This window comes from Lacerta agilis, chromosome 3 (assembly GCF_009819535.1).
Source record: "Lacerta agilis isolate rLacAgi1 chromosome 3, rLacAgi1.pri, whole genome shotgun sequence".
NCBI lineage: Eukaryota > Metazoa > Chordata > Lepidosauria > Squamata > Lacertidae > Lacerta > Lacerta agilis.
In genome coordinates, this window is record NC_046314.1 from 117,289,170 (window position 1) to 117,307,018 (window position 17,849).

The 17,849-nt window shown below is 56.8% G+C and overlaps 1 protein-coding gene across 2 annotated transcripts in view; it reads left to right on the forward strand.

Moving 5' to 3' along the window:
- Positions 1–17,849, forward strand: part of DNMT3A (DNA methyltransferase 3 alpha) — a 64,976-nt gene that overhangs the window by 39,444 nt on the left and 7,683 nt on the right. For both annotated transcript variants that reach the window (XM_033145250.1, XM_033145251.1), the window contains exons 7-14: positions 10,961–11,173; positions 12,888–13,046; positions 13,592–13,699; positions 14,687–14,843; positions 15,042–15,191; positions 16,780–16,824; positions 17,276–17,355; positions 17,706–17,818. In XM_033145250.1, coding sequence (XP_033001141.1) covers positions 10,961–11,173; positions 12,888–13,046; positions 13,592–13,699; positions 14,687–14,843; positions 15,042–15,191; positions 16,780–16,824; positions 17,276–17,355; positions 17,706–17,818 — 1,025 coding nt within the window. The remainder of the gene's footprint in view (positions 1–10,960; positions 11,174–12,887; positions 13,047–13,591; positions 13,700–14,686; positions 14,844–15,041; positions 15,192–16,779; positions 16,825–17,275; positions 17,356–17,705; positions 17,819–17,849) is intronic.

Below are 17,849 nucleotides of genomic sequence, written 5' to 3' on the forward strand. Positions count from 1 at the left end.
CAACTGGGTCTGATTCCGAGTGCCATCAAGCGCGAGGGAAGAGAGGCCTCTGTGCGCGTTCATGATGGTTGCAGAGTTGTGGCTCCGTCGTTGTGTCGGTTTGGACTCCGGCGGGTCCTTCCCAGCCGGGCTGTCGTGGGAGCCCCTCCCTCTATGCCGGCCGGATCTGCAGCTTCTGGGTAGAGGAAATGGCCCCCTCGGAGCAACTCCCCTGAAAACTGCGATTCGGCCCCTCCCAGGCACTGAACTCGCTCGCAGGGAAGGGAGTGGGCTGGGGGTCTCCAGGCTTGGGCTCCTGCCCGCGAGTTGACACATGTTCCGACCGGCATCCCTTGGAGAGCGTCTTTTCCAACACGTGTTACAGGGCAGCTTCTCAGGAATAAAGTTAAGGTTTGTGGTTTCCCCCGAGTACCCGGAAGGGTCGGATCGAGAGCCAAGCAGCGCAGAAGCGCAAGGGCGCAGACGGGGTTTCGTGACGCCCCTTTCCGAGGAACTGGGGGTTCTAGTGCCCCGGCTGAAAAAAAATAAGAGAAACCCCCATTTATTTCTAATTTAAACCCCGCGCAAATGGTGCGTGCCCCTCCCTGTCTTCTGGAGGCGCGCAATAAGCCAGGATCGCTGCCCCTGCGCCCCGCTCTCTGCGCGCCAATAGGTTCGGGGGCGGCTCCAATCTCCGGGTGACGTTGGAGACACTGCGTTGGTCCTGTACGTGCGCGCTTTTTCTTTTGCGGGGGGGATAGCGCCTCGTTGCATTTTCAGTAGGAGCAGACGAACACCCCCCCCCCTCCCCGAGGTTTTAGGAAGCCCCGCGCGATCCGAAGTCGGGCGTGTGAACGTGCCCGGGCCGGAATCCGAAGCGGGAAAGCGGTGCTCGGCGGCTCCGCTCGTCTGGCAAGACCTCCCCCCCCCCGCGCAAAAATAAAAATTAAAAAAAATCTCGGAGGTCTCTTTGCAACTTTGGGGACCCCCCCCCCGCATCTGTTCTCTGCAGTCGTGCGGAGGGGGGCAATTGCAGAGGCGCCTCCCCCGCCAGACCAGCCTCGCAAAGCCGCTCTCCTCTCCCCGACAACCCCCCCCCCGCACCTTTCTCTCGCTTTCTCCCCCCCCCCGTTTCCATCGCTCGCGGCCAACCAGGAGCGGCGCCTTGCGTCACGTGTCCCGGAGTTTCCCAGACAAAGAACATTGGCGGCGCGGCCCCCTCCCCTCCCCTGTGCCCCCTCCCCTCCCCCGCGCGCCCCTCCCCCGCCTGCCCTCCCTCCCCCGCCCCCTCGGCGGCACCGCGGATGCTGCAGCGGCGGGACATGCGGGCAGGTACGGAGGGGAGCCCGGGGGGGGGGGGAGTCGCCCGCTTTGCACCCCCAGATCCCCCCAAGCAAATTTGCGCGGAGTGCACGCGCGCGCGGGGTTGTCTGTTTCCCCCCCTCCACTATGTGCGGGGGCTTTGCGGGGGTGTCTGTGTGTGCAGGCGGCGGCGAGGGAGCCCCCCGGGATCGATTTGCAAAGAGAAGGGACAGGGCGGGGGGAGACTAGGGGAAAGGGAGAAGAAGAGTAACTTGTCGTTTTGCGAAGGTGGGTCCCCCTCCCCAATTCGCCAGAGAGGCTGCTTGGCGGGACGGCGGGGTTGGGGGGGGGGGGCGAGAGGCTCTCGCGTTAAAAGTTTTGCTCTTGTTTGGGGGCGAGGGGGGATCATCTCTCGCCCCCTCCCGTTTGCTGTGCTCTCAGTAGAAGTTTTGGGGAGCTGGGGAGGGGGCCGTGCGGCGGGCTGCCCCCCAAGCTCCCTCGGGCCCCCATTAAGGGTGGGGGGGCGCAGGATGGACCCTTCCCCGCTGCAGCTGTCAGCCCTCCCTTTTACCCCTGTCCACCCCGGCACTTCTCCAGACTTCACCCACCCCCCAAAAAAATCCCGTGCCTGGCCTGGTCCCTGCTGGGGGTGGGGAGGAGGAGGAGAGAGCAAGTGGACCCCCCCACACACACACACACACTCCATCTCCCAAGCAAGCAACCTCTGAGCATCCTACTGCCTCCAAGATTTTTGTCCCGAAGCAGAAGTTTTTTTTGGGGGGGGGGTAGAAGAGGAAGGAAGCTGGGAGGGGCTGCAGGCGGAGGTGGAAGGCGCAGGCGGGCGGATTGAGTAGGCCTGAACGGAGAGAGACCTCGAAGATTGTAGGGGGGAGAGAGAGAACAAAGCACCCCTCTCTCAACAGCCCCCCAAAGGAAGACGGGGCTGGGGGCAGCATGCAGCTGGCTCAGAGACAGGCCCCTTGTTGGGGGGGGGGAGAAGAAGCTGGACTCTGTTCAGCTGGTGCCTAGGAGAGAAAAGTGAGCAGAACTTGGCAAAGTCTGGATCAGAATTCGAATCCAGAGCCGCTTTCCCCATTCTGCCCCTTTAAATCTTTAGCGCCAGGAGGAATTTGTCCAGGAAGGTTGCCCTCTCCTCCTCCTCTGGTTCAGACTCCGATTCTGTTTAACTGAGAAAGCCATTTTGTTCCTCCTGGCTGGGTTTTGCTTTCCAAGAGTTTGCCAGACATCACGGCCTCCTTCCTCCTCCTGCTCCGTCCGGCTGGGGGGCTTCCTCTTCTCCCTCCTTAAGCCCCCTTTCCATTGCCCACCACCTGTGCTGCAACTGCGCCCCCCCCCCAGAGGCTCCTGAACACTTTTTAAAGTTTAGTTTATCCAATCCCACTTTTCCTCAGAGCCCAAAGCAGCTCGCAGCAGAGAGACACGGATGTTTGTTAAACGGCATGTTTTGTTGCTAAACGTATAAATAAATCCAGACAAGAGCAGGATAAATCCCACATTGCAATGAATAAACGGCACCCGATCTGGGCTCCTTTGGCTTCCAGATCCTCCTCCCCCCCCCCCGCCCCATACTCTGTGACCCACCAGCTTTCCCTACGAGGCTCAAGTTGTGGTGGCCCCCAACTTGGATAACTTCAAAAGAGGATTGGAGAAATTCATGGAGGAGGAGGAGGAGGAGGAGAGGGCTCTGGGTGCAGGTTTGCCAGAATGGCTTTGCTCTGCCTTGGAGGCAGAGATGCTTCTGAATGCCGGTTGCTGGAGAGTGGCAGGTGTCCCATTGCGGTATCCTATATATATATATATATATATATATATATATATATATATATATAATATACACAATTTTATTGGCTTTTAAACAAATACAACAATCGCTAAACATTATTGAGCAGTACTATTTGAGCAGAATGCTGATTGGATGGGCCACTGGCCTGATCCTGCAGAGATCTTCTCATGAGATCTTCACTGGGCAGTTTCCCTGGAAAGCAGAGCTGTGTGTTTCCTTCCCGCCCCGCCCCCCATCCTGGACCCCTTCGCCCTTGCTAGTTGGGTGGGCCATAGTGGGTCTCTGGGTCTTAGTTTGGTCTCTGCTTTTAGGAAGAGATGCAGAGCCTTTGGAAGGAAGCAGTAAGTTCAGCCTGCAGGTGAATCCCAGAACTCAGAGCCACCCCACCCCACCCCAGATTCTGAGCCCCCCCCCCATGCCACACAGAGCCCACATCACCTTCCTGTGGATTAGCCAGGGCAAGGTGGATGAGGGACATCGTAAGCAAAGAGCTAGGGAGATGCCTGGTGATGCTTAAAACGTCCGAGGGGCCACTGACATGGGGGGGGAGCCACCCACGGGCAAATCCCCACAGTCCCTAGCTCCTCCTGGCGCCCAGAAAAATCATTGGCTGTGCTCTGAGCATCACACTCCCCCCCCCCATTGAATCCTCCTGGCCAAGGGCATTCTTGGGTCCTTGGCATGCAGAGACCATTTCTGGGATGAGGACAGGAGTCTCTCTCTCTCTCTCTCTCTCTCTCTCTCTCTCTCACACACACACACACACACACACTGGGCAATTGCTTTCCCTTGTGCAAATGGCCAGCAGATGGGAGCATTGTGGGGGGGGGAGCATGCAGCTCCTGCCCCCTTTATGGGCTACGCAGGTGACCAAGTCTTCCCCTTTAGTCAGGGGATGGTTGATTTTATGGGGTGCTACTTGCTTTTGGGGTGGGGGTCTGCTCAGTGTTAGAAACTGGGGTAGGAATGCGAGGAGGAGCCATGTGGCTCCTGGGACCTCGGTTGTGGGCACCTAAACAAAACGTCTAGGCAGAACAGGCAGCAAATAAAAATATAAAAATTGCTGCCCAGTAAATCGGGTGTCTGCAGGGTAGCCTGGCAGCAAGAGACATGTCTTTTGCTACCACTCTATCCTGCCAAACACCTGATTCACCCAGCAGCGTGGCAGCAGAAGATTTCTTTTTTAAAAAACAAAACAAAACACTTTTTTAAAAAAAATATGCCGCGTGGTGATTCAGGGGGTCTGGAGGTGTTTCAGGTGCACCTTTAGCTACTGCGCTACCGGGTGAATCAGCTGTTTGGCGGGGCAGGGCAGAAGCAAAGACACAACTTTTGCTTTGGCACTACCCTGCAGACCAGGGCTGGGCGATCTATGGATATATCGTCCAAAACTGCTTTGAAGTTCACACCGTTGTAATTGTTTTGTAATATTTGAGCCGGCAATATATTGCTAATCACAATGTGTGTAAGGGCCGGGCGATAACTGCTTTTCAATATTGCAATATATCACCAGCTAAGCGTTGCATTGGTATCAACAGCTAAATCTTGCAATCTGGCACAATGTCTGAAATAAGGATGGAGCTATACAGAGGCGAACAGGACAGTGTCCTGGAAACTGCTACCACTTAAGGGGTCTAAAACGGATAAATGACAATGTTATCAATCGCCACACAGTCCGTTTCACCGGCAGGCAAGACAAAATGCACCCCAACAGGACTTTAAGTTTTGGGCTTGGCTACCCAATGGTGGCATTCAGGACAATCCAAAGCATGGCGATGAGTCGTAGGGAATACAAATAATCTGGGACTGCCATGGCCGCGATATGTGTCGGCGGCGGCAGCGACAACCTGCAAGGCCTGGCGCTGGCGGAAGAAGCAGTGGCGACTTGCGAAGCCTCACGGCAGCGACAGGCAGTGGCAGCAGTAACGGAACCCCACAAGGCTTCGTGGCGGTGGTGGCAGGTGGCAGCAGTCGTGGTGGTGGCCTGTGAGGCTTCCTGGCGCTAGTGGCAGAAGGTGTGGCAGCCAGGCTTTGCAGGCCAGATCTGCTTCTGCTGACGTCTCCTGCGCCACCGCGAGGCCTCGCAGGCCGCTGCCAGCGCCATGGCAAGGCCTTGCAGGCGGTTGGCGCTTTAGCCACTGCCACATGGCCTTGCAGGCCACCATGACTGCCACCATCTGCCGTGGTGATGCTTCGCAGGTGCTGCAACCGTCTCTTGACCCCCCAAAGGCACCCCTGAGACACACGGATGCCAGTGCATGTTCAGGAGCATATCTATGGAAAGGAGCTGTGGGATGAGTTCTCTAGCTTGGATTCTGGCATTGCAGGGGGCCGGATTAGATGACCCCCGGGGGTCCCGTCCAATACTGCAGCTCTCCGATTGTTTGATAGGGAGGCTTCCCGGGTGTCTGCTTGAAAGCCAGCAAGGCAACTTCAGAATTCCCCAGTGGGTTGGACACCCCATTTGACTAGGAGGGGAAATATGCGAGTGCCCCCCCCAATAACCCTTCCCTGTCTACTGAATTGTGTTTGGTCATGGAGTGTCCCCTGGTGGGGGGGGACCCGTCTTGATCTGGAGATGTGGGGCAGTCAAGAATCCCCTCCTCTAAAATTTGGGGTCCTGGTTTGTCATGGGAACGTTTCTAGAAGCCTTCTCCCCCCTTGAGCAGGTCTCTCCCCTCCCGTCCCCGGCCATTGATTTAGTTGCAGGCTTTCTGCCCCAATTTTCAGCTCAAAAGGCTCCCTGAGGGCCTGACAGGCAGTCAAATGAAGACAGCCTCTTCCCGCAGACTTGCCATCTCAAAAACCCACAACCTGCAAGGGGACAGGAAGAGGAAATGAAGGCTTTTGGGCCACAGGACCAAGGCGGCGCCCACCCCACCCCCCCACGTTGCCCCATGCTGTTCAGGGTGCTGCTCCTGCGCCACCAAGAGAGAGTTCAGCAGGGGGTGGACTCTGAGAATTCGAGAACAAAGTGTGTGTGGGGGGAGAATTCTTGGAATTTTGTGGAATATTTGGGGAAAAAATGTCACTGTGATATAAGAACGGTTGTCAGGTAGAGCAACGGAGGAGAATTTGTAGTTTAGCCATTTAGAATCGGCGTGTTTAATGGATAAAATGTCAGCTTTATAAGGGAATAAAAGAGCACCATAGCAGGATGGGGGGGGGAGTCTGCGGACAGGAGAGTTTGGTTCTCATTGTATTTTAAAAGCCTTTGTAAAATTTGAAAATCTAATTAGAAAATACTATTTTTTTAAAAAAGAGTTTAGTGGGGGAAAGTTTGTGGGGGGCGCTGTTTAGTTTGGAGGCAGACAGGGGCGAGAGGAAGGTTGGGGTCGGAGCAGCAGGGAGCCCCCTCTGAGAAAAGGGCCTTTTTTCCTGCAGGGGACCCCATCCCTTATTCCTGAAATAATCATAATTGTAATTTGTGTAGCGCCCTATGCCCACAGGTCTCAAAAGCACAAGAGACGCAATAAAAACAGAAACATCCTAATAACACCCCCCCCCAAAGAAAAACAACGGGGGGGGGGTTGCACACTTCCATTATGCCGATAGCTCTCGAGGCTGCTTGACAGATAGCAACACCGACAATTAATTCTACGAGGCTTTATTAAGTTTTGTGGGGCCCCCAGAGTGAAGAGCAACGTATTAAAATGCAAGAGGTCAGCCATCGATCGATGCAAGGATAAAACTGCAGCATCAGCGGCAGGAGGAGGGTCAGGCCGGCTGCAGCGCAAAGAGCAGCATCAAAACATTTGGCTGGCAGAGTCCGAACACAGTGACCAGGGGAGGGATGGAGCCACCGGAAGAAAAGACGCCCAGGGAAGGGACACCTGGTGTCGAGGGGGCACGCGGTGGATCTCCCTGGCCGCCTCTCCATTGCAGGGGGTTGGGCTGGATGACCCCGGGGGTGCCCTCCAACCCTACCATTCTGCAATTCCCTGGGAAGGGAGCTTGTTCATTGAACAATGCCCCCCATCCCCATTCTCTCCTTCCCTGGGAGAGGAGGCAAGGAGCCCTCTGTGGGAATGTTGTGGGGAGCAGGAGAGGATATATTGATTAAATATTATCCCCCCTAACTCGCACAACTTGGGTTATTCATACAGCAGAGCTAACGGGTCAGCAAACTTTTTCAGCAGGGGGCCGGTCCACTTTCCCTCAAGACCTTGTGGGGGGCCGGACTATATTTTTTTGGGGGGGATGAATGAATTCGTATGCCCCATAATAAACCCAGAGTGCATTTTAAATAAAAGCACACATTCTACACATGTAAAAACACGCTGATTACGGGACCGTCCGCGGGCTGGATTGAGAAGGCGATTGGGCCGGGTCCGGCCCCCGGGCCTTAGTTTGCCTACCCACGGCTGAGTAAATTCCCCTCTTTACATAGCAGGAAGCTAGTTGCAGATTCATTGGAATCTCTTAAGTTCTGTTACTCCTGGTCAGACCCCTTTGATCCCCCCTATAAGAATAAAGGCCCAAGAAGTTTCTTTTAAAAGTAATAAGAAGTTTAGCAATGTGGTTACAGAAGAAGGTTTGAGTTCATCCCATATAGGAACTGATCCCCCATGCTGCCGGCTGAGAGCCAGCAGTGCAGTCCAGGAGAAGAAAAGGAAGGTGGCTGGGGGACTGGACCTTTTGTGGGGTCTGCCAGGGTCACATGTCGGCCCACCTGGTCCACGTGCAAAGGAAGGATGCTCCAGACCAGGTGTGATAGGAAGTTCAACTGGCTGGACCAACACCCCCCCCTCCCGGTCGGTGTCCACTCTAGGCAAACAGGAAATGCTGCATTTGACTGCTTAGGTTACATCCCACACCCTGGGGGGCCTCTTCCGTGAATCCGGCCTTTCCTAAAGCCATCCAAGTCGGCCGCCATGCCTGCCTCATGTGGGAGCTGGTTCTGCAGCTTGAGCTCTGCGCCTTCCTTTTCTCTCTCCCAACTTCCACCCTTCGACTGCAGGTGCTCCTCCACCCTGGGTCCTCCTCGTGAGGCTTCCTGCTGGCGCAAGGGAGCGGATCTGGCCGCCCTCTGGGCAGCAACAGGAGGCTTGGAGGGGCAGCGGAAGAGGCTGCCCGGGTCTTTCCTGGAGCCTCGGGGGGGGGGGGGGAGGCTGCCACAGTCCTTGCTGGGGAGCGTTTCCAGGAGGTGGGGGCCTGAGGAATCTGGGGCAGCCGCACAGAGAGAGCCCCCTCCTTGCACCTGCCTTTGGGGACATGCAAAGAGTGGGGCTGTGCTGGCGACGGGATGCAGGCTCTCACCCAAGCCCTGGGCACAACGGGCGCTTCCATCTCTGCCAGATCTCACTTGAGGGCTGCTCTCCAGATTTCTGCACTTTCCTCGCTGCCCTTTTCTTAGCGTGGCTCTTGGGCCAGATCCTTCCTCCGGGAACTACAGGTTTGGGATGGGCGCCGCTCCTTCGGTCTGGTTGCTTTTAGCGTGTGCAGAAACGAAATGCGTCGGAAATGCCCCCGAGCCGTTGGAAAGGGGTGGAGAGGTGTCTTGCTTGTTGTTCTTCAAGAGAGGGAGAGTCTCAGATGTTGGCCAATTGTCTGGGGTGGGCAAGGGGTGTGTGTGAGCCAGAGTGCTCCCCCCCCCATCCAAAAAACGCCTTTAGTTTCCAGGGAATTCTTGAGCAGGTGGATTTGTGCAAAGCGAGATCCAGACAAGGAGGTCAGGGGAAGATCCCACTTGGAGGACCTCGTGGGGAGATGTTTATTTATAACTTATGTATAAATACCACAGCATCATAAAAAAACACATCCCGGTGGTTTGCAGCAGTATAAAGACATAACGCCAAGCAAGAAGTTACAAACAGAAAGAAATAAGAGGTGGGGGGCCTGTGGTTCCACTTCTGGGCTCCTTCCGTCGTGATCCAGACTTAGGTGGGAGTCGGGGCCACGCCAATGGCGCTGAGTCCCTGTGCTGGGGCTAGGGCTCCAATCCAGGCCAGCCTTTGCCAACTTGCTGCCATGCAGATGTTTAGGAGCACAGCTCCGGTCAGCCTGTGTTGCCTGGGGCCACGATCCACCCGCAGGTTCTCCTGCGCCACCTCCTTGGGGACACTGTTTATCTTCATTCTGCCCAAGGAGAGGGTGCTTGGGGGTGGGAGGCCGAATGCGGCATCAGTTGGGCAACTTGCCTGTCCCAACTTGGGGGGGGGGTCTTTCCTCTCTCATGGTGACTTCGTGGAGATGCTGGCCTGTGATGCTAGTCAGCTTTGGGGTGTGAGAAGCAGTCTCTCCCTCCCCCCCCCCCCGTGCCTTTGGCGATTTCATCTTCTGTCTCCTTCCTGGAGCGTTTTGTACTCCTACGGGAAAAGGCGAAATCTGGGAATCTCTGCTTACGTCCATCTCAATTCTGTAGCCAGAAGCAGACTGGTGGGACTGGAAGGAGCGGTTCTCGTTGCCTTAAGGTGGGGGCATCCTGGGGGGCTTGCTCTGTGCTGTCCTTGAGGTGCTTAGCAGCTGCTGCCAACACACATCTGAGCCCCCAAATCTCAGACACGCATCCTCAGCCTGTGTCTCGAACTCGGGGCCCTCCCTCCCCTTTGGCTGCCGAGTGGCTGGCCTCCTGCAAAGCCCCTGGTCCTTCCAGAGAGGCAGTGGTGGGTCCTGCAAAGAGAGACCCCCCCTCCCACTTCCTTTACCCCCATAGGCCTGTTGCTTCATGGTTGGGAGAGAGCCGTTACTTGAGGCCTAAACCTGCAACGTGGGGACACTTGCTAAAAATATTTTGTCCGAAATACTCAAACGCTCCTTTTCGCTCCTAAAAATTGGTCTTTGGGACCAGAATGTGGGGGTATACTTGTTCCTGCCTGGGAGTCAGTGGTTTGGATCCTGCCTCCCACACGGTGGATTCCCTGCGAGATCTTGGGCAAGTCAGCTCTCTGTTCCGTCCTCACCTGTCCAGTGGATTCCTGCATGGCCCGCCCTGCAGGGTGGTTGTGATGGGAAACACAGAGAGAGATGAGAAACGACTTAGCGGGTCAGAAACCTCCAGAGCGGATTTCCATCCTGCCCTAACCAAAAGCTTCTGGCGGTTTCCGTTCCGCTGAGACTGTTTGGCAGTGAGCTCTCTGGCCGCCTGCAGACCGGAATTGGTGAGCTCAGCATGGCTGGCAGAGCCTGTGGGGCAGGAGGAGACCCCCAAGAAGTCCCCCTTGGGCATGGGGTGGGAGGCCGCTTCTGGTGGTCTCAACCAGGTCCCTTCCTTGCCCCAAGACAGGCAGGGAACAACCCCACCCCCTTGACGCTGCTGCGTTCACAGAGCAAGGCCCCCCGGCTGAAAGGGCCCTCCTCACCCCACGAGGTCATACTGAATTTTGTAACTCTCAAATTCTCAAAACAAGGGGTGCTAAAAAGTTGAAGCGTGGGAATTCAAAAAATATTTGGCTCCAATTAATATAATATAATATAGTATTGCTTGGTAAGTAAAATGTGTATAAAGTGGTGTATAAATCATTAAAAAATTATTGCCAAGGGCTTGCAGTTAAATGATTTGCTTTTCCGAAAGCAGTTCATGTGCTTCTTCGTCAAACGTAGACTTGCCAAGCTAAATGTGGTCCAGTTGCAAAAATAATAGTAAATTTGAATTCCTTGCACCCAAAAACATATATTTTTCTCACTGAAGAAATGTGCAAAAACTAAGTTTTGCCCCCTGAAAGGGCATTGCCCTGCTTGCCAGCTGCTTCCGGTGGAGCTTCCTTCCTGGCGAAATGTCTCTCTGCGTCTGTTGTCCTCGCAAGGAGCCCCCCCCCCCCAAGCTGGCAGGGCTTTGCCCGGTAGTGACTGTGTCAGGGTGGGCACCACGGAAGGGGGGGGAGAGAAGCCCCTTCCCTTGTCTGCCACCCCAACCTTGTCTGCCGTCTCCCGCAGGCTGAGAAGAAGGCCAAGGTCATTGCCGGGATGAATGCGGTGGAGGAGATGCCCCCCAGCGAGCCCCAGAAGGAGGAGGAGGCCAGCCCCCCGGCCTCGCAGCAGCCCACGGACCCCGCCTCGCCCACGGTGGCCACCACCCCGGAGCCCGTGGGGCCCGAGGCCGTGGACAAAGGCATGTCCAAGTCGGCCGACGACGAGCCGGAATACGAGGTGAGCAGTGCCCTTCCGTGAGTCCGCAGGGGACGGGGGTCTTTCCCCCTGGAGCTCCCGGCCCCCTAGCGGGCTGCCACATCCGTGGGTGGCTTCTTCCCACACTGAACACTGCCCCCCGGCGGGGCTGGCTTGAGCCGTGCAGGGCAGAGGCTGCAGGCAAGGGCACCTCCGGGAGAAGCTGGTGTGGCCGGCAACCGCTGCTGCCCCCCATGCAGCCGTGTACTGAAGACTGCACTTATGGGGTGCCCCCCACCTTGCATTGGGTAGATGAGTTGGCAGGGCAGAACGAACGGGCTGAGAGAGAGGGAGCGCCCAGGAGAGTGTTTGCTCTTAGCCGGAGGAGAGAAGAGAAGAGGGGAAGGAGGCTTAAATCCCCAGGGAAGGGGAGGCAAAGATCCTGGGAGCAGCGTAGGACTGGAATTGTGGAGTCGGGAGGGTCCCACAGGGACATCTAGTCCAGCCCCCTGCAATGCAAGATGGGAGGCACGGAGTGGGGGAAGAGAGCATGGGAAGGGGCTGGTTGGAGGGAGCCAGAAGGGAGACTGGACTGGAGAGGGTGGAATGAGGACTAGAAGCTTGAGAAGGCCTTCTGGGGTCTCCTCTCCGCAGCACTTCCAGGCTCCTTCCCCACCTCACTGCCTGAGTTCCTCCGTGTCACAGGCAGCCCCACTCCGAGACCCCCGGGCAGCCTCTGCTGGGGGATTGAGGGATCGGCTGAATTTCAGCTCCACTTTCCCCTCCAACGAATCCCAGAGCGGCTTGCGGAAGATAAGTGACAACAGAACAAATACCGCAGAAGTCACAGAAAAGGATTAGCAAGCCATCCAGACACCATCCATATAGCACTATTTGCAAACCAGCCACTTAAAAATAAGCTAAACGTGGCAAGTTCAGCACAAGTCACGTTAGGGCAGGCACCCCCAAACTTGGCCCTCCAGATGTTTTGGGACTACAACTCCCACCATCCCTAGCTAACAGGACCAGTGGTCAGGGATGATGGGAATTGTAGTCCCAAAACATCTGGAGGGCCGAGTTTGGGGGTGCCTGTGTTAGGGGATGAACAAATCACCAACGAGGCATTTAGAACTTCTAAAATAATATATTAGGTCCATGCACACACTCTCCCCCCCCAAATGACTCTCAATCTTTGCTTTTTTTGCTCTTTAAAAATAGTTATTACTTGATTTTACAGATTTATTGACATTCAAAATCACAAATAGTAAAAATGACACAAGATTCTCCCTCATCCCTAGACTCCCCTCCATTGGTTCTTTAGTTAACCTTTTCACCTGCATATTATCTTATTATAAGTCACTCTTTAATTTTCCAGTTCTCCATTGTATCCAAAGCCAACGTACCGTTACAAGAGTCATTTAAGACCTGCTAAAGAGTCCAGATGTTTACAGTGGTCTTTCAAGTATAGTCTAAATTCCCCCCCTTCTTTGTTGGAGTTTTGATCCTCCTGTTTTCTGATTTTCGCGATCCTTTTTGCCATCTCTGCATAGCCCAGCAACCTGGTCTGCCATTCCGCTCTGGTCGGGGGGGGACGGGGGACCTTCTCGTCTTTCCAGCTCTGGGCAAGCAGCATCCTGGCAGCTGTTAATCTTTTGCTTTTTTCTTCCGTCCATTGAAACACACACACACCTGCAACAGAGCCGGGCGTCCTTAGCCTGACGGCCTCTTGGTCTCTTCTTTTTCCTCCCCACGGCAGGACGGCCGGGGTTTCGGCATCGGGGAGCTGGTCTGGGGGAAGCTGCGGGGCTTCTCCTGGTGGCCGGGACGCATCGTCTCCTGGTGGATGACGGGCAGGAGCCGAGCCGCAGAGGGAACGCGCTGGGTGATGTGGTTTGGCGACGGGAAGTTCTCTGTGGTGAGTGGCCGGGGGGGACGCAGGCGGGCTGGGGGGGGGGAGCCAAGCTTGCTTGCTCTGGCCTGAGCCCCTGGAGGCCGGCAGGGTCCTCTGCGTGAAAGAAGAGGCTGCAGGATCAGGCCAGGGGACCATTTGCTCCAGCATCTCTTGCCACAGGGGACAAGCAGGTGCCCCAAAGGGAAACCCGCAAGAGGGCCCCAAACACAAGAGCCCCAGTCTCCCCTCCTGCAATCTCCAGCATCTAGAATTCAGAAGCACGGCTGCCTCCATCCTGCCTAACAGCCACCCAGAGTCCTCTCCTCCTCCGTGATCTTGTCCCGTCCTCTTTGGAAGCCCTCCAAGTTGGGGGCCACCTCTGCCTGCTGTGGCAGGGAGTTCCGCAGTTCCACTCTGCTTTCCAACCCTAACAAACTCCACCCCGCCCTCATTCCAACATTTGTTTTCCAAAAGGGGGTGAAAGCGGCCTCCCCAGCTGCCTGGGCCGCCCGTGGGATTTGTGGGGAGGGCTCCGCATCTTCACCCATGCCCCCCCCTCTTTACGGCAGGTGTGCGTGGAGAAGCTGCTCCCGCTCAGCTCCTTCTCCAACGCCTTCCACCAGGCCACGTACAGCAAGCAGCCCATGTACCGCAAAGCCATCTACGAGGTGCTGCAGGTAAGGCCTGACTCTGGACACACACACCCACACACCCCGTTCTCATCTCCCACCTGGCCAGCGTTCCTGATCCCTATTTGCAGGCAGGTAGGAAGCCTCTAAAAGGACAAGCGCCCCCCCCCCCCCAGGCAGGGCCGTCTTACCCATAGGTGCTAGGGGTGCGGGACTCCCAGGGGTGCCAGGCTGAGGGTTCGGGGCCCGAGAGCTGAGTCTGGGGAAGAGCCCGCTCGTCGGTTGGAGCGCCGCGACGGGCTCTTCTGCGGGTGGCTCTGCGCCACAAATTGGGGGCGGCCAGGTCAGCGAGATGCTGAGGTGGCCGGCTGGCTCCGCCCTCCTGCGCACCTGGGACTAGGCAGCCGGAAGGGGGGGGCGCGCCGGGCGGATCTTTGCACCCCAGCACCACATATGCTGAAGACAGCCCTGCGTTCACGCCACCCCACAGACCAGCTCGGGCTGGGAAGGGACCTGGCCCCCCACTCCACAGCCTACCTCACCTGCCCCACACCCATCTGTGCCAGAAGCACAGAGGAAGAAAACGCGTTTCCTTGGAAAAGCAACATATTGAGATTGGAAGGGTCTCCTACCTAGTCCAACCTGCTTGTGCAGGAAAGCCAAACAGGCTAAACCAATGTGTGGGGAACCTCCCCCCCCCCCTCCCGCAGGACCCACAGCCAGCCTGGCCGGGGGGCAGATGCATATGCACCCACAAGTAGGTGGGAGGAAGCCCAGGCTCCCCTGCAGAGGGTCCAGCGGGGGCATCTTTGCCAGCCAAACCCCCACCCTGAATCAGCTGCCACAGGAGCATAGGAAGCAGCCTGCGCTGACCCTTGAGCCCACCGAGCTCAGTATTGTCCGCTCGGACTGGCAGCAGCCGCTCTCCAGGATTTAAGACAGGGAGATGCTGCCGTTGGGGTTTGCACCGTGGACCCTTCTGCATGCACACAGGTGCTCTACCCACTGAGCGAACTGTCCCTTCTGCCCCCGCAGGTGGCCAGTAGCCGGTCAGGCAAGATCTTCCCCTCCTGCCCGGAGAATGACGAAACCGACACGTCCAAAGTGGTGGAGATCCAGAACAAGCAGATGATTGAGTGGGCCCTGGGGGGCTTCCAGCCCTCTGGCCCCAAGGGCCTGGAGCCGCCAGAAGGTAAGGAAGTGGGGCAGGGGCTGGGGGGTGTCTCGGGGGGGGGGGCAGGCAGACCCTGGGGGTTCCTGTCCCCGAAGCCTGGTGAGAGCAAGGAGAGGAGCATCCTCGCACAAGGGACCGCGGAGCTAGATTCGCACTCGGGGCTTGCCCCCCTCGCCAGCACATAACGCCCTGCCGATCCCCGTTCTTTCCTTGCAGAGGAGCGCAACCCCTACAAAGAAGTTTACACAGAGATGTGGGTGGAGCCGGAAACTGCTGCCTACGCCCCCCCTCCCCCCGCCAAAAGACCAAGGAAAAGCACAGCGGAGAAGCCCAAGGTCAAGGAGATCATTGACGAGCGCACCAGAGGTCAGCTGGGGACCGGGGGGGGGGGCCTGCTTTGTCTGAGAGGTTCCCCGCTTTCTCTGATGTAGCGCCACCAGAAGGATCTGCTGGATCAGGCCCAAGGGGGTCACCTGGTCCTCTCCTCCCCCTCCGCAATGCAGGAAGAGGCAGCTCTCCCATTTGGGGATCGAACCTGCAACCATGCTCTCACCAACGCAGCTCTCCAGGAGCCTGTGGGGAACCTGCAGGCAGGATCTGAGCACAAGAGCGGCGCTCTCCTCCTCCGTTCATTTGCCTTTCAAAGCCGCCTTGCTTGGCTGCCCTGGCTGCCTCCTGTGGCAGGGAGTTCCAAAGTTGAACTCTGTGCCGCATGAAGGACTTTTCTGGCCCAGCTGTTTCTGGGGGCAGGGGCAGGGGGGAGGCATTGTAGGGCAGCAGCTGGCCTGCTGTGCGTGCGCCCCCCCCCCCCGACCAGTGTTCCTGGTCCTCTGTACCCCACTCCATCTGGGGGTGTCCCCTCCTCCTCTGCTTGCTGGAGTAGCTGCCCCAGTTTCCTCCTGTGCAGAGAAAGACCCGCATAGAACTAGGGTGTTGAGGTGTTCTGAGAGGCTGTGTGGAGCAGTGGTTAGAGCAGAGGTTTCCCCATAAGTGTGTCCTCTCTCCCTGTGCAGCCAAGCGCTGGGCTTGGCTCCATCCCTGCCTCCCCCCTTCTGGGATGCAGGGCGTGGGGGGGCCCTTCTTGCCTCTGTGCTTTGTCACTTGCAGCCCCTGGGCAACCTTCCTGCCCCCCCTGCCCCTTGGCCTCCTCTTCCGCCCCTCCTGGCAACTCTGGCACAGAGTCCTTGTCCCAAAGAGGCCGGTGCTGTGCTGGGGGAGTGGGGTTGAGAGACCCTGCCAGCTGTTCCTTTGGGCAGCCCGGTACCCTGAAATAGGCTGTTAGGGGGCGGGGAGGCTGTGCCCCCCCCCCCGAGGTGTCATGGAGGACTCTGCAGGAAAGGGGCAAAGCCTTTGCCCAGAGCTCAGAGGGAGAACGTTCCGCTGTCCAACAGCTCTTCCTGCCAGAAAGTTTTTCCGTATGTCTAGTCGAAATCTCCTTTGTTGCAACTTGAAGCCATGGGTTCGAGTCCTACCCTCTAAATCAGGAGACAAGAAGATTGTTCCCTTTTCTATGTGACAGCCCTTGAGATATCTGAAGATGGCTCTCCTGCCTCCCCTCAGTCTCCTCTTTTCCAGGCTAAACATACCCAGATCCTTCAACCATTCCTCATAAGGCTCAGTTTCCCAGTCCCTGATCATCTTGGTCTCCCTCCTCTGCACACCTTCCAGCCTGTCAATATCCCATCTTCATAAAAACTTTTTAAATTTTTAAGTCTTTTCCTGTATGTTTGATATTGATGTAAATCGCTGTGATAGATTTCTATGGTACAGTGGTGTAATAAATATTTTGAAAAAAAAAAAAGATAAATATTACTTTTATGTATTGTTTTGCACTTTCCTGTTGTTGCAAACCGCTGTGATAGATTTCTGGGAAGCAGCGGTATATAAATATTTTTATAAATAACGGAAACGGAGCCCTCTGCTCACTGATTCCCCCCCCCCTTTGCCTCCGCAGAGCGTCTTGTTTTCGACGTCCGGCAGAAGTGCAGGAACATTGAAGGTGAGCCTCAGCCCTTGCTGCCTCGGCTACACAGAAGCGGGGGGGGGGGGTTTCCCCATGCATTTTGGGGGGGGTCAATTTTCCATGTCCGCTTTCAGCGCTTCCCTTCAAGAGATGCTGCCCTCCTCCTGGCCCCGGAAGCCGCAGGGTCCTGGGGGGGCGAGGAGAGTCCGTGCATCCTCCCCCCGCCTCATAAGTGGCAGTCACTCAGTCCGGAGGGTCTTTTGTGCCCCCCCCTTGCAGCTGCCAGCTCCATCCGGTCCATCAGGAAGGGCCGTAATGTTACGGGTCCGGTCCAGAGGTTGCTGGGTGTGCCTTTGGAAGAGGGGGAACAGATATGTACAAAGGGGGTGGGTGGTAGTAATTGCAAGTGGGGGGCGCAGGGGGCAGCTCCCATCTCCCTCCCCTCGCCCGCCCTAACCCTTCTTCCCTTGCGCCCCCCCCCCTCCAGATATCTGCATCTCCTGCGGGAGCCTCAATGTCACCCTGGAGCACCCTCTCTTCAACGGAGGCATGTGCCAAAACTGCAAGGTAGGCGTTGAGGTGCCAGAATGCAAATACAAGCCGTGGAAATAATGGGAATCTTGTCATCGCCTGCAGGGAGGAGGCAGCGAGTGGGTTGCTGGGGGGTGGCAGGAGCCCGCAGGGGAGAGGGAGACTTCTGTTCTCTGCCTGTGCCCCACCTGTAAGGGGGCAGCCAGCGCCTTTCCCGTTAGTGTGTTGCAAAGGGCTTTGGAATGGAGCCGTAGCATTGTGGAGTTTGGTGGGACCCCGAGGGCCATCTAGCCCAACCCGCTGCGAGGCAACAATCGCAGCTGACCGTCGGCGCCAAGAAGGCCCCCTCATTCCTCTCTCCTCTTGCCCCCCCTCCCCACAACCAGAATTGCTTTTTGGAATGCGCCTACCAGTATGACGATGATGGCTACCAGTCCTACTGCACCATCTGTTGTGGCGGCCGGGAAGTCCTCATGTGTGGCAACAACAACTGCTGCAGGTGAGCCAAAGGGTGGGGGGGGCTAAGAGGG